At 44.1% G+C, this 26,350-nt stretch overlaps 1 protein-coding gene across 5 annotated transcripts in view; it reads left to right on the top strand.

The window, feature by feature from the left end:
* PDSS2 (decaprenyl diphosphate synthase subunit 2) overlaps positions 1–23,022 on the top strand; it is a 317,872-nt gene extending 294,850 nt beyond the window's left edge. For all 5 annotated transcript variants that reach the window (XM_055260485.2, XM_063630738.1, XM_055260463.2 and 2 more), the window contains one exon: positions 20,806–23,022. In XM_055260485.2, the coding sequence (XP_055116460.1) occupies positions 20,806–20,964 (159 nt within the window). In that variant the 3' untranslated portion in view covers positions 20,965–23,022. The remainder of the gene's footprint in view (positions 1–20,805) is intronic.
* Positions 23,023–26,350: the final 3,328 nt, after the last annotated feature.

The raw sequence follows: 26,350 nt of genomic DNA, 5'->3' as shown, positions 1-26,350 counted from the left end.
AGCCATATAGTTTTAAATTAGAAAACAGTAAAATTGATAAACGTGGAGGAGAGGGCAAGAAAAACCATACTAAACTTGCTTTTATATTGTGTGTGTGTGTGTGTGTGTGTGCGTGTGTGTGTGTGTTAAGGGGGAATAGAATACATTTTAAATAGTCAATATGATTTGGGAATTCATTTTTCAAAAACAGACATGTTTTGGCCGGGTGCAGGGGCTCAACCTGTAATCCCAGTACTTTGGAAGGCTGAGGCCGGCAGATCACCTGAGGTCGGGAGTTTGAGATCAGCCTGGCCAACATGGTGAAACCCTGTCTCCACTAAAAATACAAAAATTAGCTGAGTGTGGTGGCGCTTACCTATAATCCCAGCTACTCGGGAGGCTGAGGCAGAAGAATCACTTGAACCCGAGAGGTGGAGTTTGCAGTGAGCTGAGAGTGTGCCATTGCACTCCAGCCTGGGAGACAGAATGAGACTCTATCTCAAAAAATAAATAAATAATAAATAAATAAATAAAAGCAGTGAAAATAACCTGGGGCAATATTTGGTACTGTCACTGCGTGAAACCACAAATACCACTACTGCAGTCAGTGCCTTTGGTTGATAATTTTAATAAAAATAAGTTTTTGTTAGTTAAGGAAGTAAAAATATACTAGTTTTGTTTTGTGACTCAGTGGTGGATAATACCTATCTTGCTCAGTGCCTTTAGGTTTAACAACAACAACAAACAAGTATGACCAGAAGAATATACTTAATCAATTGAGATATGCATGACCTTTTTCTTAGCAGAAAATGTGGGAAATTTCTACCTCCAATTTCTACTGACATTTGTTCTACAACCATATGGCATTTTTAGGTTGGTGGAAAATATATATGTGTTGCAGTAGAGGTACATAATTAAATAATGGCTTCAATTTTCTGCAATCTCTATAAATATGGCTTTATCATAAGCTATTTGACTTGAGGTTTTTTTTTTTCTAATCTGTGATATGTATCTTTCAAAAAATCTGTCCTTGGCTGGGCGCGGTGTCTCACGCCTGTAATCCCAGCACTTTGGGAGGCCGAGGTGGGCAGATCATGAGGTCAGGAGATCGAGACCATCCTGGCTAACACGGTGAAACCCCGTCTCTACTAAAAATACAAAAAATTAGCCGGGCGGGGTGGCGGGCTCCTGTAGTCCCAGCTACGCGGGAGGCTGAGGCAGGAGAATGGCGTGAACCCCAGGGGGCGGAGCCTGCAGTGAGCCGAGATCGCGCCCCTGCACTCCAGCCTGGGTGAAAGAGCGAGACTCCGTCTAAAAAATAAAAATAAAAAAAAATAAAAATCTGTCCTTGTACATAGGCATGCAAAGGACATTAGCGATATAGGTATGTGTTATGTTCTCAAATGAAATTGTAATGCTTTCTAGTTTGTTTAAGAGTGAAAGAAAGGAACTATAGCATATTGGTTAAGAACAAGAACTCTTTGAATCTTGACTCCAGCACTTATCTTCTGTGTTACTTTGGACAACTTGCTCTTACCTAAATTTGTTCCTTTGTAAAATGAAAATAATAGTAGCATCTACCTCGTAGGGCTGTTGTGAAGGTAGAAGATAGATACAGGTATAGATACAGATAGAGCGAGAGAGAGAGAGATCTTTTTTTGCTTTTTTTTTTTTTTTTCTGAGATGGAGTCTCACTCTGTCGCCCAGGCTGGAGTGCAGTGGCACGATCTCGGCTCACTGCAACCTCCACCTCCCAGGTTCAAGCAATTCTCCTGCCTCAGCCTCCCGAGTAGCTGGGATTACAGGCGTGTGCCAGCATGCCTGGCTAATTTTTGTATTTTTAGTAGAAACGGGTTTCACCATGTTGGCCAGGCTGGTCTCGAACTCCTGACCTTGTGATCCACCCGCCTTGGCCTCCCAAAGTGCTGGGATTACTGGTGTGAGCCACCGCACCTGACCAAGAGACAGATCTTAGAGCAGTGCTGGGCACGCAGTAAGTACTATATATGAGATTGTCTTTATTGTCATTGCTGTTATTATTATTGCTTTTCTAATATTGGGAAACACTACTATTCTTACTGTATTTTTGCATATGAATTTCATATGATTGAGAAATCTATTTAAAATTCTCTTTATCTCTTTCTAGTTTTGTCAGATTAAGATGTTTAATTAAGATCGGTGAATTTTTTTTCCCATAGACTCTTGCAAATAATTTCTAACTCTGAGTAAAAAGGAATGCTTTTATGTTGTTTGCAATGCATTTCACAGTTTATTGTATTAGAAAATTGTAGCTTTTCCTTTTGTACCAAGTCTTGCCACTCAGAAGCTGTCAAGACCTTTCAGTTAAGCACTATCAGCTAGAATCTTGGGCTTGGGTAGACCTTTGGAGGCAGCTTCGTCCCATCTTTCACACTGGTGAAGAGTTTCAGTCATATTTTCTCCTACATGTGGTCATCCAGTCACTGAAGGCTTCCAATAATAGGGAACCCACAGCTTGTCAAAAATAATCATTCTGTTGTTAGACAACTCTAGTCATTCGAAGGTTCTTTTCTTATTTATAAGTGAAATCTGTCTACGGCCATACCACCCTGAACGCGCCCGATCTCGTCTATAAGTGAAATCTTCTTCCCAGAAACTTTACCTTGTTGCTGTTTGTTCTGTCCCCTGAAGCACATAGAACAGGACTGTTCCTTCTTCCATTTAATTACTTTAGATATTTGAAGATGGCTTTTATATCCTCCCTTCCTCCAGGTTAAACATTCCCTAGGTGACATGTTTACAAATCCTTCTTCATCCTAATACTGGACCCAATCTATCATGCCAGTGTCCCTCTTGACTCATGGCCCCCAGGACTGAAAATAGTTTTCTAAACATAAGTTGACCATCAGTGTGCTGTGAGACCGTTCCTACCTGTGTTTTGGACATGCACACCTGCTGATGCTGCCAAAGTTTGCATTTGCATTTTTTTGTACCTACATCACAGCCTTGGCTGATACCAAGAATGTGGTTATCAAAGATTCTCAACATTTTTCATGAGTCACTGCCAAACTGCAGCTTATACTTTTACAATTAATTTTTGAAACCTAAATATACAACTGTATAATTATCCCTGTTAAGTTTTACTGGCTACTATCAGTCTTTTGTTCAACATGTCGAAACCATTAAAATTTTGATACTATCCATGTGTTACCTATCTCTCTTGGCTGTGTGACATCTGAAAATTAAAATTTAATATGCATTTCTTCCTTATCTTCATTCAAGTAATGCATAGAAATGTGATAAGAAGAAGAAACCAAGCATTAAGTTCTGGTAGCATGACACTAGAGATTGTTTTCCTGTTCTAAGCGTTTTTTTGTTTTTGTTTTTGTTTTTGAGACAGAGTCTCACTCCATCACCAGGCTGGAGTGCAGTGGCGCGATCTTGGCTCACTGCAACCTCCACTTCCCAGGTTCAAGCGATTCTCCTGCCTCAGCCTCTCGAGTAGCTGGGACTACAGGTGTGCACCACCACGCCCAACTAATTTGTGTGTTTTTAGTAGAGACGGGGTTTCACCATGTTGGCCAGGATGGTCTCAATCTCGTGACCTCAGGTGACCGCCCGCCTCAGCCTCCCAAAGTGCTGGGATTACAGCCGTGAGCCACCGTGCCCGGCCTGTTTTCCTGTTCAGTATAAATCCACTACTAAACATTTCCTAGGAATAATTATTTTACATGTTCAAATCTATCTTACCATACTGTTACCTGTACCCCATTTCTCTGCCTTATTCATGAAGAACTAAACTTCAAAAATCCAAAGTTACTCTATCTTTTTTTTTTTTTTTGAGACAGAGTCTCGCTCTGTTGCCAGGTTGGAGTGCAGTGGCACAATCTCAGCTCACTGCAACTTCCGCCTCCTGGGTTCAAGTGATTCTCCCACCTCAGTCTCCCCAGTAGCTGGGACAACAGGTGCACGCCACCACGCCCAGCTAATTTTTGTATTTTTAGTAGGGAAGGGGTTTCACCATGTTGGCCAGGCTGGTCTCAAACTCCTGACCTCGTGATCCGCCTGCCTCGGCCTCACAAAGTGCTGGGATTTCAGGCGTGAGCCCCCGTGCCCAGCCACTCTATCCTATTTCTGAAGCTACCAGCCAAGTGGCCACATTTTTAAAAAAAAAAGAAGAAAAAAGAGTGTGTGTGTGTGTGTGTGTGTGTGTGTGTGTGTGTTTTATTATGACTTGCTTGTTGTGACCCACTTATCCTGGGGCTGCCACCACCATTGCCTTTTTTTCTAGAGCCCACAAACCATCTGTTTAATAACCCTTTTTGAAGTTTTGCCATAAATTCTCTATAAATTCACTGGTCTGTGTTTCGGAATGCTCCTTTGTCCTCTTTTTAAAATTACTATTTATTTATGTATTTTGAGACGGAATTTCACTCTTGTTACCTTGACTCAAGTGCAGTGGTGTGATCTCGGCTCACTGCAGCCTCTGCCTCGCGGTTCAAGTGATTCTCCTGCCTCAGCCTCCCAAAGTGCTGGGATTACAGGTGTGAGCCACCATTCCTGGCCTCTCCTAAGTCTTAAAGTCTTTCTCTAGTTTCCTTGGGCAGAAGTGGCTGCTGCCTCCACTTCTCCTAAGACTACTCAGACCCCATGCCGGGGCCTTCTCTTTAATATTTTAAAAGAACTTTTAGAACTTTTGAACTACATAGTTTTCAGAGACATACAATGATTTTCTCAAGAGGGTCTTTTATATAAGAGCAACATGTATCATTCAAAAGGTGTTTAATAAATGTTAAATAATAATGCACTTAATTTTAAGTACTTTGTATCCTCTTCTCTCTTTGTTAATATCTTTAATTGGATCCCCTAGCAGGGGATTTGGACTTAATTTATTTCAGGTGATACTGCACTTATACAATTATTTAGTTGACTTAATTAGAGATTTAATTATATTAGTGCCCTAAAGTGCTATATCAGAGAAATTAAACACTGACTGTTAATTCACCTTTCGTATTTATTGTGCTGTTTATGACTATAGTGATCTTCAGGCCATAAGGGCTTGAAGATTTGGAAAGTTCTGTCTATGTATCAGCTTGGACTTTGCCCATTCAAAATGTAGATGAAGGCAGGAATGGGAATGCCTTTTTTAGGCTGAGTGCAGTGCCTCATGCCTGTAATCCCAGCTCCTTGGGAGGCCAAGATGGAAAGATCACTTAAGGCCAGGAATTCAAGACCAGCCTGGGCAACGTGATGAGACCACCCCCCATTCTCATGTCCACAAAATAAAAATAAATAAATTAGCCAGGCATGGTGATGCATGCGTGTAGCCCTAGCTACTCGGAAGGCTAAGGTGGGAAGATTGCTTGAGGCTGGAATTTGAGGCTGTAGTGAGCTTTGATCACACCACTGCACCCCGGCCTAGGTGATGGAGTGAGACCCTGTCTCAAAAAGAAAAAAAAGAACTTGAAAAAAATTGTGGTCTTTTATCTATGGCTATTAGAACCAAGGTCATGGATGGTTGTGATGGTTCACACCTGTTATCCCAGCACTTCAGGAGGCTGAGGCAGGAGGATCATTTGATCCCAGGAGTTTAAGATGAACCTCTGGGCAACATGGCAAAACCCATCTCTACAAAAATACAAAAATTAGCCAGGCATGGTGGCACGTGCCTGTAGTCCCAGCTACTCAGAAGGCTAAAGTGAGAGGATGGCTCAAGCCCAGGAGGTTGAGGCTACAGTGAACTATGATCCTGCCACTGCACTTCAGCCTAGGTGACAGAGTGAGACCCTGTCTCCGAAATAAAGGCTTATTTAAAAAAAGAACAAAAAAAAAAAAAACAAGGTCATGGGTCCATTCCTTCACTGTTCTACTTGACCCTCTCTGTTCTACAGGCCTGTGACTGCCTCTCTGACAGGTGGTCCTGGGAGGCAGCAACTGTGTTCCTCTCTGTATTTCCAGCATATACCAAATGCCTAGGTTATATAGGTGTCCAATAAACACTTGTTGGTTTTAATTTGATTGTTGCAAAGACAACCAGTTGAAAGTATGGTTAGAATAGTATAAACCTGGCCGGGCGCAGTGGCTCACACCTGTAATCCCAGCACTTTGGGAGGCTGAGGTGGGAGGATCACTTGAGGTCAGGAGTTCAACACCAGCCTGGCCAACATGGTGAAACCTTGTCTCTACTAAAAATGCAAAAATTAGCCAGGCATCATGGCACATGCCTGTAATCCCAGCTACCCAGGAGGCTGAGGCAAGAGAATTGCTTGAACCTGGGAGGCAGAGGTTGCAGTGAGCTGAGATTGTGCCACTGCACTCCAGCCTGGGTGTCAGAGTGAGGCTGTCTCAGAAAAAAAAAAAGTCGCGGGGTGGGTGGTGCAGTTCGAAGATGGCCGAATAGGAACAGCTCCAGTCTACAGCTCCCAGCGTGAGTGACACAGAAGATGGGTAATTTCTGCATTTCCAACTGAGGTACTGGGTTCATCTCACTGGGGCTTGTTGGACAGTGGGTGCAGGACAGTGGGTGCAGCGCACCGAGTGTGAGCCGAAGCAGGGCGAGGCATCGCCTCACCCAGGAAGTGCGAGGGGTCAGGGAATTCCCTTTCCTAGCCAAGTGAAGCTGTGACAGATGGCACCTGGAAAATCGGGTCACTCCCACCCTAATACTGTGCTTTTCCAATGGTCTTAGCAAACGGCACACCAGGAGATTATATCCTATGCCTGGCTCAGAGGGTCCCACGCCCATGGAGCCTCGCTCATTGCTAGCACAGCAGTCTGAGATCAAACTACAAGGCGGCAGCGAGGCTGGGGGAGTGGTGCCCCACCGTTGCTGAGGCTTGAGTAGGTAAACACAGCGGCCAGGAAGCTCAAACTGGGTGCAGCCCACCACAGCTCAAGGAGGCCTGCCTGCCTCTGTAGACTCCACCTCTTGGGGCAGGGCATAACCGAACAAAAGGCAGCAGAAACCTCTGCAGACTTAAATGTCCCTGTCTGACAGCTTTGAAGAGAGTAGTGGTTCTCCCAACACGGAGTTTGAGATCTGAGAACGGACAGACTGCCTCCTCAAGTGGGTCCCTGACCTCCAAGTAGCCTAACTGGGAGGCACCCCCAAGTAGGGACAGACTGACACCTCACACAGCCGGGTACCCCTCTGAGACGAAACTTCCAGAGGAACGATCAGGCAGCAACATTTGCTATTCACCAATATTCGGTGTTCTGCAGCTTCTGCTGCTGGTACCCAGGCAAACAGGGTCTGGAGTTGACCTCCAGCAAACTCCAGCAGACCTGCAGCTGAGGGTCCTGACTGTTAGAAGGAAAACTAACAAACAGAAAGGACATCCACACCAAAACCCCATCTGTACGTTACCATCATCAAAGACCAAAGGTAGATAAAACCACAAAGATGGGGAAAAAAACAGAGCAGAAAAGCTGAAAATTCTAAAAATCAGAGCACCTCTCCCCCTCCAAAGGAAGGCATCTCCTCGCCAGCAATGGAACAAAGCTGGACAGAGAATGACTTTGACAAGTTGAGAGAAGAAGGCTTCAGACGATCAAACTTCTCCAAGCTAAAGGAGGAAGTTTGAACGCATCGCAAAGAAGCTAAAAACCTTGAAAAAAGGTTAGACGAATGGCTAACTAGAGTAACTAGTGTAGAGAAGTCCTTAAATGACCTGATGGAGCTGAAAACCATGGCACAAGAACCACGTGAGGAATCCACAAACTTCAGTAGCCAATTCAATCAACTGGAGGAAAGGGTATCAGTGATTGAAGATGAAATGAATGAAATGAAGCGAGAAGAGAAGTTTAGAGAAAAAAGAGTAAAAAGAAACGAACAAAGCCTCCAGGAAATATGGGACTATGTGAAAAGACCAAATCTACGTCTGATTGGTATACCTGAAAGTGATGGAGAGAATGGAACCAAGTTGGAAAACACTCTGCAGGATATTATCCAGGAGAACTTCCCCAACCTAGCAAGGCAGGCCAACATTCAAATTCAGGAAATACAGAGAACGCCACAAAGATACTCCTCGAGAAGAGCAACTCCAAGACACAAAATTGTCAGATTCTCCAAAGTTGAATTGAAGGAAAAAATGTTAAGGGCAGCCAGAGAGAAAGGTTGGGTTACTCACAAAGGGAAGCCCATCAGACTAACAGTGGATCTCTTGGCAGAAACTACAAGCCAGGAGAGAGTGGGGGGCAATATTCAACATTCTTAAAGAAAAGAATTTTCTTTTTTTTTTTTTTGAGATGGAGTCTCGCTCTGTCACCCAGGCTGGAGTGCAGTGGCACGATCTCGGCTCACTGCAAGCTCCGCCTCCCAGGTTCACGCCATTCTCCTGCCTCAGCCTCTCTGAGTAGCTGGGACTACAGGCACCCGCCACCACGCCTGGCTAATTTTTTGTATTTTTAGTAGAGATGGGGTTTCACCGTGGTCTCAATCTCCTGACCTCGTGATCCACCCGCCTCGGCCTCCCAAAGTGCTGGGATTACAAGCATGAGCCACCACGCCTGGCCAAGAAAAGAATTTTCAACCTAGAATTTCATGTCCAGCCAAAATAAGCTTCATAAGTGAAGGAGAAATAAAATCCTTCACAGACAAACAAATGCTCAGAGCTTTTGTCACCCCCAGGCCTGCCCTACAAGAGTGCCTGAAGAAAGCACTAAACATGGAAAGGAACAACCGATACCAGCCACTGCAAAAATATGCCAAATTGGGCCGGGCGTGGTGGCTCACGCTTGTAATCCCAGCACTTTGGGAGGCCGAGGCGGGCGGATCACGAGGTCAGGAGATCGAGACCATGGTGAAACCCCGTCTCTACTAAAAATACAAAAAAATTAGCCGGGCGTGGTGGCGGGCGCCTGTAGTCCCAGCTACTCGGAGAGGCTGAGGCAGGAGAATGGCGTGAACCTGGGAGGCGGAGCTTGCAGTGAGCCGAGATTGCGCCACTGCACTCCAGCCTGGGTGACAGAGCAAGACTCCGTCTCAAAAAAAAAAAAAAAAAAAAAAAGCCAAATTGTAAAGACTATCGAGGCTAGGAAGTAACTGCATCAACTAATGAGCAAAATAACCAGGTAACATCATAATGGCAGGATCAAATTCACACATAACAATATTAACCTTAAATGTAAATGAGCTAAATGCCCCCATTAAAAGACACAGACTGGCAAATTGGATAAAGAGTCAAGACCCATCAGTGTGCTGTATTCAGGAGAACCATCTCACGTGCAGAGACACACATAGGCTCAAAATAAAGGGATGGAAGAAGATCTACCAAGCAAATGGAAAACAAAAAAAGGCAGGGGTTGCAATCCTAGTCTCTGATAAAACAGACTTTAAACCAACAAAGATCAAAAGAGACAAAGAAGGCCATTACATAATGGTAAAGGGATCAATTCAACAAGAAGAGCTAACTATCCTGAATATATATGCACCCAATACAGGAGCACCCAGATTCATAAAGCAAGTCCTTAGAGAACTACAAAGAGACTTAGACTCCCACACAATAATAATCTGAGACTTTAACACCCCACTGTCAACATTAGACAGATCAATGAGACAGAAAGTTAACAAGGGTATCCAGGAATTGAACTCAGCTCTGCACCAAGCAGACCTAATAGACATCTACAGAACTCTCCACCCCAAATCAACAGAATATACATTCTTCTCAGCACCATGTTGCACTTATTCCAAAATTGACCACATAGTTGGAAGTAAAGCACTCCTCAGCAAATGTCAAAGAACAGAAATTATAACAAACTGTCTCAGCTGGGTGCGGTGGCTCATGCCTGTAATCCCAGCACTTTGGGAGGCCGAGGCGGGCGGATCACGAGGTCAGGAGATCGAGACTATGGTGAAACCCCGTCTCTACTAAAAATACAAAAAATTAGCCTGGCATGGTGGCGGGCGCCTGTAGTCCCAGCTACTCGGAGAGGCTGAGGCAGGAGAATGGCGTGAACCCGGGAAGCGGAGCTTGCAGTGAGCCGAGATTGCACCACTGCACTCCAGCCTGGGCTACAGAGCGAGACTCCGTCTCAAAAAAAAAAAAAAACAAAACACTTGTCTCTCAGACCACAGTGCAATCAAACTAGAACTCAGGATTAAGAAACTCACCCAAAACCGCTCAACTACATGGAAACTGAACAACCTGCTCCTGAATGACTAGTGGGAACAGAATGAAATGAAGGCAGAAATAAAGATGTTCTTTGAAACCAATGAGAACAAAGACACAACATACCAGAATATCTGGGACACATTTAAAGCAGTGTGTAGAGGGAAATTTATAGCACTGAATGCCCACAAGAGAAAGCAGGAAAGATCTAAAATTGACACCCTAACATCACAATTAAAAGAACTAGAGAAGCAAGAGCAAACACATTCAAAAGCTAGCAGAAGGCAAGAAATAACTAAGATCAGGGCAGAACTGAAGGAAATAGAGACACAAAAAAACCCTTCAAAAAATCAATGAATCCAGGAGCTGGTTTTTTGAAAAGATCAACAAAATTGATAGACCACTAGCAAGACTAATAAAGAAGAAAAGAGAGAAGAATCAAATAGACACAATAAAAAATGATAAAGGGAATATCACCACTGATCCCACAGAAATATGAACTACCATCAGAGAATACTATAAACACCTCTACACAAATAAACTAGAAAATCTAGAAGAAATGGATAAATTCCTGGACACATACACCCTCCCAAGACTAAACCAGGAAGAAGTTGAATCTCTGAATAGACCATTAACAGGCTCTGAAATTGAGGCAATAATTAATAGCCTACAAACCAAAACAAGTCCAGGACCAGATGGATTCACAGCCAAATTCTACCAAAGGTACAAGGAGGAGCTGGTACCATGCCTTCTGAAACTATTCCAATCAATAGAAAAAGAGGGAATCCTCCCTAATCATTTTATGAGGCCAGCATCATCCTGATACCAAAGCCTGGCAGAGACACAACAACAAAAGATAATTTTAGACCAATATCCCTGATGAACATCAAAAAATCCTCAATAAAATACTGGCAAACCAAATCCAGCAGCACATTAAAAAGCTTATCCACCGTGATCAAGTGGGCTTCTTCCCTGGGATGCAAGGCTAGTTCAACACACACAAATCAATAAACATAATCCAGCTTATAAACAGAGCCAAAGACAAAAACCACATGATTATCTCAATAGATGCAAAAAAGGCCTTTGACAAAATTCAACAGCCCTTCATGCTAAAAACTCTCAATAAATTAGGTATTGATGGGACGTATCTCAAAATAATAAGAGCTATTTATGACAGACCCACAGCCAATATCATACTGAATGGGCAAAAACTGGAAGCATTCCCTTTGGAAACTGGCACAAGACAGGGATGCCCTCTCTCACCACTCCTATTCAACATAGTGTTGGAAGTTCTGGCTAGGGCAATCAGGCAGGAGAAAGAAATAAAGGGTATTCGATTAGGAAAAGAGGAAGTCAAATTGTCCCTGTTTGCAGATGACATGATTGCATATTTAGAAAACCCCATCGTCTTAGCCCAAAATCTCCTTAAATTGATAAGCAACTTCAGCAAAGTCTCAGGATACAAAATCAGTGTGCAGAAATCACAAGCATACTTATACACCAGTAACAGACAAACAGCCAAATCATGAGTGAACTCCCATTCACAATTGCTTCAAAGAGAGTAAAATACCTAGGAATCCAACTTACAAGGGATGTGAAGGACCTCTTCAAGGAGAACTACAAACCACTGCTCAATGAAATAAAAGAGGATACAAACAAATGGAAGAACATTCCATGCTCATGGATAGGAAGAATCTATATTTTGAAAATGGCCATACTGCCCAAGGTAATTTATAAATTCAATGCCATCCCCATCAAGCTACCAATGACTTTCTTCAAAGAATTGGAAAAAACTAAAGTTCATGTGGAACCAAAAAAGAGCCTGCATTGCCAAGTCAATCCTAACCCAAAAGAACAAAGCTGGAGGCATCACGCTACCTGACTTCAAACTATACTACAAGGCTACAGTAACCAAAACAGCATGGTACTGGTACCAAAACAGAGATATAGACCAATGGAACAGAACAAAGCCCTCAGAAATAATACCATACATCTACAACCATCCGATCTTTGACAAACCTGACAAAAACAAGAAATGGGGAAAGGATTCCCTATTTAATAAATGGTGTTGGGAAAACTGGCTAGCCATGTGTAGAAAGCTGAAACTGGATCCCTTCCTTACACCTTATACAAAAATTAATTCAAGATAGATTAAGACTTAAATGTTAGACCTAAAACCATAAAAACCCTAGAAGAAAACCTAGGCAATGCCATTCAGGACATAGGCATGGGCAAGGACTTCATGTCTAAAACACCAAAAGCAATGGCAACAAAAGCCAAAATTGACAAATGGGATCTAATTAAACTAAAGAGCTTCCACACAGCAAAAGAAACTACCATCAGAGTGAACAGGCAACTTACAGAATGGGAGAAAATTTTTGCAGTCTACTCATCTGACAAAGGGCTAATATCCAGAATCTACAAAGAACTCAAACAAATTTACAAGAAAAAAACAACCCCATCAAAAAGTGGGCAAAGGATATGAACAGACACTTCTCAAAAGAAGACATTTATGCAGCCAACAGACACATGAAAAAATGCTCATCATCACTGGCCATCAGAGAAATGCAAATCAAAACCACAATGAGATACCATCTCACAAAAGTTAGAATGGCCATCATTAAAAAGTCAGGAAACAACAGGTGCTGGAGAGGATGTGGAGAAATAGGAACACTTTTACACTGTTGGTGGGACTGTAAACTAGTTCAACCATTGTGGAAGACAGTGTGGTGATTCCTCAGGGATCTAGAACTAGAAATACCATTTGACCCAGCCATCCCATTACTGAGTATATACCCAAAGAATTATAAATCATGCTGCTATAAAGACACATGCACACATATGTTTATTGTGGCACTATTCACAATAGCAAAGACTTGGAACCAACCCAAATTCCATCAATGATAGGCTGGATTAAGAAAATGTGGCACATATACACCATGGAATACTAGACAGCCATAAAAAAGAATGAGTTCATGTCCTTTGTAGGGACATAGATGAAACTGGAAACCATCATTCTCAGCAAACTGTCGCAAGGACGAAAAACCAAACACCGCATGCTCTCACTCATAGGTGGGAACTGAACAATGAGAACACTTGGACACAGGAAGGGGAACATCACACACCAGGGCCTGTCGTGGGGTGGGGGGAGTGGGGAGGGATAGCATTAGAAGATATACCTAATGTAGATGACGAGTTAATGGGTGCAGCACACCAACATGGCACATGTATACATATGTAACAAACCTGCATGTTGTGCACATGTACCCTAGAACTTAAAGTATAATAAAAAAATTTTAAAGAAAAGTATAAACCCAACACAACTGTCTTAAAATACAGTGACTCAAAATACGTGCCCCAATGAGTAGGTACTCCCAAATCTGGCTAATCATTGGAATGACCTAAGAACCCTTTTTTTCAGTCCTCATAGACTCTATCTCCAGGGCTAGAGGCCCAGGCATCTGCATTTTAAAGTTCCCCACATGAGTCTTACGGCCAGGCAAGTTTAGGAACCCCAGCTTAATGTATCTGTTGTCAAATTTATTTAAAAAAGAACAAGATCGGCCAGGCGTGATGGCTCATGCCTGTAATCCCAGGACTTTGGGAGGCCGAGGCAGATGGATCACCTGAGGTCAGGAGTTCAAGACCAGCCTGGCCAACATGGCGAAACCCCGTCTCTACTAAAAATACAAAAATTAGCTGGGTGTGGTGGCATGCGTCTGTAATCCCACCTACCCAGGAGACTGAGGCAGGAGAATCGCTGGAACCTGGGAGACAGAGGCTTCAGTGAGCCGAAATCGTGCCACTGCACTCCAGCCTGGGTGACAGAGCAAGACTCCGTCTCAAAAAAAAAAAAAAGAACAAGATCATTCTTATCAAGATAGACCTATTGCCCATTCTAGTTTGCAGTAAAAATGAGTTTCATTTATGGTTTATTATAACTAAAGGATTTCCTTTGAGTCAGTAGTTTATGTTTAGCTGGCAGGAGTGTTTACAGATGTCAGTGAGGAATAATACCTTTCATGAAGGATTATATTACTGATAAGTCATTACTGGTGGGCATTTTACACATGGAAGCTATCAGGTTCCTTGGTATGCAAAGCCCTGTGAGCCCAAGTCTGGAGTTGAGTATTGACTAAAGTAAAATAGTCATCAGGTATGAGAAATTAAATCTTCTAGGACTGTGATATCCTCATGGTTGCTCTTTTGCCCTAATCCGAATTACCCTTTTATCATAGTATTAAATACCCTACTAGCTACCATCAGATATTTAGTTTAGCCTGGCTGAATAAAGTTCATAGAGGAACAAACTAAATGAAACAGTCAGGGGAATGTAGAATGTAAAACATTCTGGAGTGCAGGCTGGTCTTTCAAAATGACAATGTCATAGCAGAAAAAAGATTAAAGTGTCATAACAAACAAATGTGATTTATGAACTGGGATTTATCATAGTTTAAAAATATGGTTAAATAAAAGCCATTTTGGAACCAATTGGAGAAATTTACACCTGGACTAAATATTAGATAATATTAGTGAATTATCAGGGCTGGGCACAGTGGCTCATGCCTGTAATCCCAGCACTTTGGGAGGCCAAGACAGACTGATCTGTTGAGGTCAGGAGTTCGAGACCATCCTGGCCAACCCGGAGAAACCCCAACTCTACTAAAAATACATAAATTAGCTGGGTGTGGTGGCACGTGCCTGTAATCCCAGCTACTTGAGAGGCTGAGGCAGGAGAATTGCTTGAACCTAGGAGGCAGAGGTGCAGAGTTGGGATTGCACCACTGCACTCTAGCCTGAGTGGCAGAGTGAGACTCCATCTCAAAAAAAAAAAAAAAAAAAGTAGGGAATTCTTGACAAAAGAAAAAGTGTAAATTTTTCAAAATTGGAAACTTGAGGAACAAACAAAAAATAAATAGGGAATGCTGTCTCTCAATTTTTTTTTTTCTTTTGAGATGGTCTCACTCACTGTCACCCAGGCTGGAGTGCAGTGGCATGATCTTGGCTTACTGCAACCTCCACCTCTCGTGTTCAAGCAATTCTCCTGCCTCAGTCTCCCAAGTAGCTGGGATTACAGGCGCACGCCACGACACCCAGCTAATTTTGGTTTTTTGTTGTTTTTTTTTTTTGAGACAGAGTCTCACTCTGTCGCCCAGGCTGGAGTGCAGTGGCGCAATCTCGTCTCACTGCAAGCTCCGCCTTCTGGGTAATTTTGGTTTTTAGTAGAGATGGGGTTTCACTGTGTTGACCAGGCTGGTCTCACTCCTGGCCTCAAGTGATCCACCCCCCATGGCCTCCCAAATGCTGGGATTACAGGTGTGAGCCACTGCGCCCAGCCGGGAATTCTCTAATTAGTTTTTCTAGTTAGCTTTCCTAGCTGTGACAATAGTATTGTGATTATGTAGGACAATGTTCTTAAGAGATGCATGTCAAAACAAGGGTGAAGCATCCTGCAGCCAATGATGTGCCCAAACCAAGTCCTAATGACTCACAGGCTATTATTAAATCTTCAAGAATTGTGTGACCCCACCACCCTTGGCAGCTTGAAATCAGCCATAATGGGAGTATTTATACCACAAAAATCTGCAAATGCAGGCTTTTGTCCCCCAAGAGAACTAATTTACTAGCATATCACTACCTGCGGTTTACTTTCAAATGGATCAGAAAACACACACACAGACACACATACAGACAGAACAAAAATAACAAAATACTAACCATTGTTGCGACTGTTGAATCTAGGTAGAGAATCTATGGTCATTCATAGCACTAGTACTTGAGTCAGCAGACTTTTTCTGTAAAGGCCAAACTGTAAATATTTTACACTTTGCGGGCCATACAGCCTCTCGGGCAACTCTGCAACTCTGCCTTTATAGCACAAAAGGAGTCATGGACAATGCTCATATGAATGGATGTGGTTATTCCCCAACAAAACTTTATTTATGAGAACACAGGGTCAAATTTAGCCTAGGGCCATGATTCAAGTTTTCTGTACTTTGAAAATAATTTATAATAAAAATTGAACAATTTTTAAAAGTACCAATGTCTTAGCCTGGGCTGGGAGTGGTGGCTCATGCCTGTAATCCCAGCACTTTGGGAGGCTGAGGTGGGTGGATCACTTGAGCTCAGGAGTTTGAGATCAACCTAACCAAAATTGTGAAAACCCATCTCTACTAAAAAAATACAAAAATTGACCATGCGTGGTGGCTCACACCTGTAATCCCAGCACTTTTGGAGGCCGAGGCGGGCAGATCACCTGAGGTCAGGAGTTTGAGACCAGCCTGACCAATGTGGTGAAACCCTGTCTCTACTAAAAATATAAAAATTGGCTGGGTGTGGCGGTGGGCACCTGTAATCCCAGCTACTTGGCAGGCTGACAGGAGACTTGCTTGAACCCAGGAGGTGGAGGTTTCAGTGAGTCAAGATTGCACCATTGCACTCCAGTCCAGGCAACAAGAGTGAATCTCCATCTCAAAGGAAAAAAAAAAAAAAAGAAAACAGTTAAATGGTTTCCGTAAGATTATAAAGCTAGGATAGGAGTTTGAATCTGGCTGCCTCTGATACCCAGCACCATTTTAGTGCCTTTGTGCATTCAGTGATTGGCAAGAGACCAAGGAAACCTAGGCTAGAACAGTTCCCAAAGGCTATATGCAATGTGGAAATATCTGTGGAGTGCTGGGAATCTGATGGAGTTTAGTATTAAGCGCCACTGGACAAGGCATTAGAAAACCTGGCCTCTGGCCGGGCACAGTGGCTCACGCCTGTAACCCCAGCACTTTGGGAGGCCGAGGTGGGCAGATCACCTGAGGTCAGGAGTTCAAGACCAGCCTGGCCAAGATGGTGAAACCCCATCTCCACTAAAAATTTAAAAATTAGCCAGGTGTAGTGGCAGGCGCCTGTAATCCCAACTACTCGGGAGGCTGAGGCAGAGAATTGCTTGAACCAGGGAGGTGGAGGTTGCAGTGAGCCACGATCGTGCCACTGCACTCCAGCCTGGGCAACAGAGTAAGACTCCGTCTCGAAAAAAAAAGAAAGAAAGAAAACCTGGCCTCTGATCTCTACTCTGCCTGCCTCCATCTGTGATTTTGAGTCACTGAGTTTCTCTGGACCTCTGTTCTCTTGACTGTATAATTAGAGGAATAAATCAGCTTATTTATTTTATTCATTCATGTTTCATGCATTATACAGTAAGGACCTTGAAGTCTCATGAAGTCATAGATAAGTGAAAGGAGAATTAAAATACAACACTAAGTCGGGCACAGTGGCTCATGCCTGTAATCCCAGCACTTTGGGAGGCCGAGGCAGGCAGATCACAAGGTCAGGAGTTTGAGACCAGCCTGACCAACATGGTGAAACCCCGTCTCTAATAAAAATACAAAAAAATTAGCCGGGCATGGTGGCGGGCGCCTGTAATCCCAGCTACTTGGAAGGCTGAGGCAGGAGAATCGCTTGAACCTGGGAGGCAGAGGTTGCAGTGAGTCGAGATCGCGCCATTGCACTCCAGCCTGGGTGATGGAGACTCTGTCTAAAAAAAAAAATGCTAAAACAATACACTACTCCAGATGTGCACAGGGGGTACTCCAGGTACCCAGAAGAAGAGTGGCAACTAGCTCCTTAGGGCCATCATCCTAGCTGAGTGCATTCCACCCAGGTGGAATTTGAGGAGCTTGTTGGGGTGGGGGAGGACAGCCCCAGGGGGAGATGGTAGATCAGGTTACCTCTGAGAACTGCAGTTGGTTCCCCTATAATTAAAGGGGAGAAGGTTTGGGAGGCTGAGGCAGGAGGATCTCTTGAGCCCAGGAGTTTGAGATTAGCTTGGGCAATATAGTGAGACTTCATCTCTACAAAAAGTTTTTAAAATTAAACAAGCATGGTGGTGCGTGCCTGTCATCCCAGCTACCCGGGTGGCTGAGGTGGAAAGATCACTTGAGCCGGGGAACTGGAAGTTGCAGTGAGCCGAGATCACACCACTGCGCTCCAGCCTGGGTGACAGAGCGAGACCCTGTCTCAAAAAATACATAAATAAATAAAGGAGGAAAAGGGGGGAAAAGTGAGGCCAAGCAAGAGCTAGCTTGGCAAGGGACTTAAATGCCTCATGAAAGAGCTTAGACTTTTCTCTTAAGGCTATTGGAAGGGTTTAAGCAAGATTGTCTTTGCATTTTATTAAGATCTCCTTGGCAGCATAGTAGATGGAGTCCAGGGGTGCAGAACTGGTGGTGGGAAGACTCTTTAGGAAGTGATTGCAAAAACTAACTGAGGTGAGAGATGATGGCCTGAACTAATGTAGTGGCAATGGGAATGAGGAGTAGAGGATAAACTTGAGAGCTCTGAAGAGATAGAAAGACTAGGATTCATTGACTGTTATCAGTCAAAAGGGCTACAGATAGTCTCACAACCTCGGCTGCCACAGGTGGGCGAGGCACTGTGGTGCTCATTACAGTCACTCAGGGATCCAGGCCAAGGAGCATCTCCAGTGTGGGCTGGTGGCTGTGTAAGAGGGAAAGCTCTATAGGGACTCACAGGACAGTTAAATGCTGCAGCCCCAAAGTGCCATCCCTCATTCACAACTCATAGACCAGAACTTGTCACCTGGCCACACCCAATCTCTGGGAGCCAGAAAGTTCAGTTGTGAATGAGCAACCTTGAGACTGCCCGTGTCTAACCGGATGTGGGGATTGAAGACGTCTGGGTTTCTGACTTAGAGAATTAGCCGGACATGGCCAGGCACGGTGGCTCACGCCTGTAATCCCAGCACTTTGGGAGGCCGAGGTGGGCGGATCACAAGGTCAGGACATCGAGACCATCCTGGCTAATATGGTGAAACCCTGTCTCTACTAAAAATACAAAAAATTAGCCGGGCGTGGTGGTGGGTGCCTGTAGTCCCAGCTACTCGGGGGGCTGAGGCAGGAGAATGGTATGAACCCGGAAGGCAGAGCTTGCAGTGAGCCGAGATAGCTGCACTCTAGCCTGGGTGACAGAGCGAGACTCCGTCTCAAAAAAAAAAAAAAAAAAAAAAGTAGCATTCAGGCCGGGCACAGTGGCTTACGCCTGTAATCCTAGCATTTTGGAAGGCTGAGGCAGGCGGATTGCCTGAGGTCTGGAGACGGAGACCAGCCTGGCCAACATGGCAAAACCCCGTCTCCACCAAAAATACAAAAATTAGCCAGGTGTGGTGGCAGGCGCCTGTAATCCCAGCTACTCAGGTGGCTGAGGCAGGAGAATTGCTTGAATCCTGGAGGCGGAGGTTGCAATGAGACAAGATCACGCCACTGCACTCCAGCCTGGGCGACGGAGCGAAACTTTGTCTCAGAAAAAAAAAAAAAAAAAAAAGGCCGGGCAAGGTGGCTCATGCCTGTAATCCCAGCTCTTTGGGAGGCTGAGGCGGGGGATCACGTGGTCAAGAGATGCAGACCAGCCTGGCCAACATGGCAGAACCCCTTCTCTACCAAAAATACAAAAATTACCTGGGCGTGGTGGTGCACACCTGTAGTCCCAGCTACTTAGGAGGCTGAGGCAGGATAATCGCTTGAACCCGGGAGGCGAAGGTTGCTGTGAGCCGAGATTGTGTCACTGCACTCCAGCCTGGCAACAGAGTGAGACTCCGTCTCAAAAAAAAAAAAAAAGTAACACTCAGATCTAATACTATGTGTCTTTCTTGAATTTTCATATGGACTATTGTGTCAACATATGGTGTTAAAAAAAGTTATTAACTAAGATATTAGTGAAGCCTTCCTCACATAAGAATAGCAGGCTGAGGCCGGGCACAGTGGCTCACACTTGTAATCCCAGCACTTTGGGAGGCCGAGGCGGGCGGATCACGAGGTCAGGAGATTGAGACCACGGTGAAACCCTGTCTCTACTAAAACTACAAAAAATTAGCCGGGCGTGGTGGCGGGCGCCTGTAGTCCCAGCTACTCGGAGAGGCTGAGGCAGGAGAATGGCGTGAACCTGGGAGGCAGAGCTTGCAGTGAGCCGAGATTGTGCCACTGCACTCCAGCCTGGGTGACAGAGGGAGACTCCGTCTCAAAAAAAAAAAAAAAAAAAAAAGAATTAAGAATATCAGGCTGCTGGCCACGTGCGGTGGCTCACACCTGTAATCCCCGCACTTTGGGCAGCCTAGGCAGGTGGATCTCTTGAGGTCAGGAGTTCGAGACCAGCCTGGCCAACATGGCAAAACCCTGTCTCTACTAAAAAATACAAAAATTAGCTGGGTGTGGTGGCGCATGCCTGTAGTCTCAGCTACTTGGGAAGCTGAGGCAGGAGAATTGCTTGAACCCAGGAGTCAGAGGTTGCAGTGAGCCGAGATCGCACCACTGCACTCCATCCTGGGCGACAGAGCAAGACCCCATCTCTTAAAAAAAAAAAAAAAAAAAGGGAAGAATATCAGGCTGCTGAATTCAAAATGCCAGAGATGTAAATGCCCTCCGCCTTCTTACTGCCATCCCCCAGCATGGCACATTTCAAGATATTAAGGGATGGGAGTCAGGAGGAGGTGTGATTAGGCTGATTGGAACCTATTGTGCTACTCTGGAGCACAGACACCAAGCAGCCATAGGGAATGAGTGCCTCAAGATCATTGGGAAATGATGTCCTCTTTTCCAGAAAATAACGTAGCAGAAATACTCAATCTATACTATTTCTCCCTTTCTTTGTTTTCCATCTCCCCTCCCCAGTTTAATCGTGGTGCTTACTGTGTACCTTTAAAACTGACTTTTATCATGCATTTGTTTCTTAACAGTTGCGAGAAAGAATCAAAGCTGGCAAAGGTGTGACTTCAGCTATTGACCTGTGTCGTTACCATGGAAACAAGGCACTGGAGGCCCTGGAGAGCTTTCCTCCCTCGGAGGCCAGATCTGCTTTAGAAAACATTGTGTTTGCTGTGACCAGATTTTCATGACATCAAATTAAAAAGACACTATTGTTAGTTAGCTGAAAATCCTAGGGAGTGAGGTTGATTGGGAGAGCTTTCACGATGCGTTAATGACTTTTAAAACATATGCATTTTTCCTTCCTTTTATCACATTGCTAAATGAGTTCTGCTTTCTTTTTGGAACTGCTACAAACAAAATTAGAAGAAAAAAAGGTCAAGCAGTTTTCACTTGTCACGCCAGAAGCACACTTGAGGCTGTAGTCGCAGAAATAATTAATGAGATTCGCTCCTGTGACCTCAGCAAATGGACAGGAAATAAGTCCTTATTGATTGGACGGAGCCAGGGATGGCGCCAGGGCGGTGGCCTGTGGTTTTCCTTCTAGAGAGGACAAAGCAAGTTGGAATCTGCAGGTGTCGAGAAACGCTCTCAATACCAACCAGGTCGGATTGTCTAATCAAAAACTAGTGACCAATTTGTCATAATGGAGAGCAGTTCAACGGATTAAGAAAAATATGTTTTATTTGTTCTTTTGCAATTATGTCTCTGGATTTTTTTTTTTTTATTTTTATTTTTTAGATGGAGTTTTGCTTTTGTTGCCCAGGCTGGAGTACAATGGTGCAGTTTTGGCTCACTGCAACCTCCCCCTCCTGGGTTCAAGTGATTCTCCTGCCTCAGCCTCCTGAGTAGCTGGAATTACAGGCGCCTGCCACCACGCCTGGCAAATTTTGTATTTTTAGTAGAGACGGGGTTTCACCATGTTGGTCAGGCTAGTCTCGAACTCCTGACCTCAGGTGATCCACCCACCTCTGCCTCCCAAAGTGCTGGGATTACAGGCTTGGGCCACTGCACCTGGCCTCATGTCTCTGGATTTATAATACAGTATGAATATACTTTGTGCTTTATGGTTTTTATAATGTCTTTTTGGAGAAATTGCTGAAAAGTTGCCAAATACTTGAAGTAGGAGATTAAAATGTTATCAAATGTTAGATTGGTTATATTAGGAATAGTCTGTTTTTCTTTCTTGAAGATCAGTTTTTTTTTCAAACACATTTCAAAGAACCAAATTTTTTTTTTTAAGGAAAAAGGAGCTTTTTTCAAGTGAAATGTAATCATTTGTAATACTTTTGATTTAAGGAATACTTTAATTTTTACGAGTTTCAGAAACAGAATTTTTGTACTAGGGAATTCATTGGTGAGAGTGTTCTTTTAACCTCAGAATGTCAAATTTTGGTCTTGAACCACAGACATCCAATTACAGAAAGAATATAAGCAATCTGACAGGCCTGCAATCGGATACTGTCTCTGTGTGGTTCATAGGAGATGATTTTTGAGGTTTGCACTCATGCAATTTGAGAACACCGTTGACAAGAAGGCTGAGTTTACATAAATGATCTAGATTGAAACTCAGCTACCTTTCTTCCTCATTTGGTCTAATTACAGCCCTATCTGGAGACAGCGAACACAGCAAACAGATTTTATTACCTAGTTCACTCAAACACTACATGAAATTATTTTAGTTAAAGCCCTCCCCCAAAAGTTATAAAACCATTTTATCAGAGCCCAACATGTGGCATGCAATGAAGAGAAAATGTAAAGCTACAGAGGTTAATGTATTGTATTATAAAATATTTTAAGTGTACTCGAAATACCGTAATTGTACAGTTTATGCCACTATAATTTAAGGCCTATAGATTTAGCTTAAGAGAACACTCTTCTGTTTGAAATGCCTTCTCTCACTGAAATTGGCTTAATTAGTAACCATGGGTAAGATGCTTTAGATCAGACTAGGTTTTAATCATTAACTTCCACAAAGAAGACTCATGCTTTGCGTTAGGTGTGCTGGTTGGATGTGCAGGAACTCCAGCAAGCAGTAGGTTTTACTAAGCAGATGGTCGGGCACTGCAGGGCACCAGGCAGGATCCTAGGGCGCCTCTCATTCTGCATTAGCATCTGGTTTGCTGTATGACCTTGCACAAGTCACTTCCCTCTGAGCCTCAATTTTCTCATCTGTAAAATGAGATTCAAAAGTTGACCTGAAAATCAAGTGTGAAAAAGAAAAGAGATTAAAAAAGATAATTATGAAATTCTTTCAAGGTTTGTTTTATTTTCTGAAAGTTTACTATTCTTGACTGTCTAAATAGCAAAGATGCTATGTGAGGTTCAGGGAGGAAGGAAGGTGAAACCCAAAGAGAGGCCCTGAAGGAATGCAGAGAGCTTAATGGCAAGCTTCCTGCCAAGCTGCCTCTGCATGACCTAAAGGATTCCAGCTCTCCTATGTGACATGTAACCCTGGACTTTTCTGTCTCAACACCTGCCTTGCTGCTTTCTTCGGGACCTTTCCTACCTCCCTGTCATCTTCCCAGCTGCTCTCGTGTCCTTTATCCCATCTCCCATACCTTGCTATCCTGACTTCCTGGCTCCTGGATCCCTGGGAGCAGTAGCCCCCTGCTGCCTGTTGAGTGACAGAGCTCTGCCTCCCCCACAGGGGTGGCTGGCCTCCTTCCTCAGGCCCCACTTAGCAGAATTCCCACTTCCTCAGCATCCTGGCAGGTTTCTACAGAACCTAACAAGTTGGCTAGTTCACTCCAAAATACGAGACCAATAGCCTTTCTCCCTGCCCCTTCTTCAGGGATATTTATTTCTTAGCACATATGAAGTTCTTACAGTTTCAGAGAATCTCTAAGGTGAAATTTGGGGCACTGAAACATTCCTCAATCACACCTCTCAGCCTACCGCTGCCTGGGTGTGGCTAATGGAGGCAGTAAGTAGAATTAATGGCTCTAGAATGTCTCCTTGGCCCCCTCTCCAGCTTTCCCCATCCCCAGTTACCTGCTAGAGGGAAGAATTCATTCATTAGCCATTGTCTTGCTTTCCTCTGCCTAGTACCCCCCAAATTGCCAGTTGGCTCCTGCAAACCTCACTCACTACTCACTCCAGGCCCATGAACTCTCCTCCCTGTTTATTTCTTCTTCGTTAAGTATACTTGGCCAGGCGCAGTGGCTCATGCCTGTAATCCCAGCACTTTGGGAGGCCGAGGCGGGCAGATCACCTGAGGTCGGGAGTTTGAGGCCAGCCTGACCAACATGGAGAAACCTCATCTCTACTAAAAATACAAAATTAGCTAGGCATGGTGGCACACACCTGTAATCCCAGCTACTCTGGAGGCTGAGGCAGGAGAATCTCTTGAAACCAGGAGGCAGAGGTTGCGATGAGCCAAGATTGTGCCATTGCTCTCCAGCCTGGGCAACAAGAGCGCAACTCCATCTCAAAAAAAAAAAAGTATACTAAAGGCTACATTAGTGCAGGCTTCCGTGTCCCAGGCACTCTGCTGGGGGCCTTAAATATACTCACTTGTTTTAACCCCCACAAACACTCTTGGGAGTAGGTATTATTCCCCCTATTTACAGATGCAGAAGCTGGCAGAGAAAATTACCTCTGATTGACTGGCTTGTCCTCCCACCACACCTCCCACCTGAGGGTCTCCAAGTAGTGCCTCTTTCTTTTCTTTTTTTTTTTTTTTGGCTTTTAAAAAGAAAAAAACAACTTTTTTTTTTTTTTTTCAAAGATTTCAAGGCTGTTGCCTCCTGTCTCCTTCATGTCTCTATTCTTGAATCTTCATTGTCTCTTCTGCTGGCTGTGAATATGTTCAGTTCTCCTTGTACCTAAAATAAAACTTCCTACTTCACCCTGTTTATCCTTCCACCTCCATTTTCTCCCCCAGCTTTACCAACAAACTTTCTTACAGTCTACTACCTCCTTACCTCCTACAACGGTCATTCACTAGCAGGTCCCCATTATCTAGATCAGCACCACACTTTAGGTACTCAAAGAATACTTGCTGAACAAATGAGTCAGGCCTCTTGCTGCGCTGCTCTACTAAGATGGATTCTTAAAAGTTCACAGCTGCTGGGCGTGGTGGCTCACGCCTTTAATCCCAGCACTTTGGGAGGCTGAGATGGGCGGATCACGAGGTCAGGAGATCGGGACCATCCTGGCTAATACGGTAAAACCCTGTCTCTACTAAAAATACAAAAAAAAAAAAAAATTAGCTGGGCATGGTGGTGGGCACCTGTAGTCCTAGCTACTCGGGTGGCTGAGGCAGGAGAATGGTGTGAACCCGGGAGGCGGAGCTTGCAGGGCGCCAAGATCGCGCCACTGCACTCCAGCCTGGGCGACAGAGCAAGACTCCATCTCAAAAAAAAAATAAAAAAAGAGCAATATCAATTATTCATTAGATAGTGAGCTGTTTACCATTCATCATTACTTTGAAGGAAGATACAGATTATGACTATCATTAAATGCATTAACCTTGTAAATTTTTTTTTTGTTTTTTGGTTTTTGGTTTTTTTTGTTGTTTGTTTGTTTGTTGAGACGGAGTCTCGCTCTGTCGCCCAGGCTGGAGTGCAGTGGTGCGATCTCGGCTCACTACAAGCTCCGCCTCCCAGGTTCACACCATTCTCCTGCCTCAGCCTCCCGAGTAGCTGGGACTACAGGTGCCCACCACCACACGTGGCTAATTTTTTGTATTTTGTTTAGTAGAGACGGGGTTTCACCGTGTTAGCCAGGATGGTCTCGATCTCCTGACCTCGTGATCCGCCAGCCTCGGCCTCCCAAAGCCACCGCGCCCAGCCAACCTTGTATATTTTACTTGATAACACCAAATTCTCTTGGGTTATCTTGCTTATATAATGTGGCTATCCAGTCACACCTAAAAATAAATGATCAATGACATTGTTTGCCTGGTCCAGGGTTTCATTCTCCAGTGTTTGTAACTTTATCTTATCTATGACAATACTATTCTATGGCCCAGGATGTGGGTGACACCTACAAACTTGGGCTAAAAGACGTATACATTAATGCAAAATGTTCCAAAAAGATATAGGACTTTTTTCTGATCACATCGAACTCCAGTAACCAGAAAGTAACCTGAATAATCCTCAATGATCTCCTTTCAAAACTTGACAAATGGCTATACTAAAGGTGTTTTTAAATAAGCAGGTTTCAGGACGGGTGCGATGGCTCATGCCTGTAATCCCAGCACTTTGGGAGGCCAAGGCGGGTGGATCGCCTGAGGTCAGGAGTTTGAGATTCACCTGGCCAACATGGTGAAACCCCGTCTCTACTAAAAATACAAAAATTACCAGGTGTGGTGGTGCATGCCTATAGGCAGGAGAATCACTTGAACCCAGAGGTGGAGGTTGCAGTGAGCTGAGATCACACCACTACACTCCAGCCTGGGTGACAAAGCAAGACTCTGTCTCAAAAAAATAAATAAATAGGCCGGGCGTGGTGGCTCACGCCTGTAATCCCAGCACTTTGGGAGGCCGAGGCGGGCGGATCACGAGGTCAGGAGATCGAGACCATCCTGGCTAACATGGTGAAACCCCGTCTCCACTAAAAATACAAAACATT

Source organism: Symphalangus syndactylus, chromosome 2 (assembly GCF_028878055.3).
Source record: "Symphalangus syndactylus isolate Jambi chromosome 2, NHGRI_mSymSyn1-v2.1_pri, whole genome shotgun sequence".
Lineage (NCBI taxonomy): Eukaryota > Metazoa > Chordata > Mammalia > Primates > Hylobatidae > Symphalangus > Symphalangus syndactylus.
Note: the sequence above shows the minus strand (reverse complement) of the source record. Positions and strands in the feature narration are given on the sequence as shown.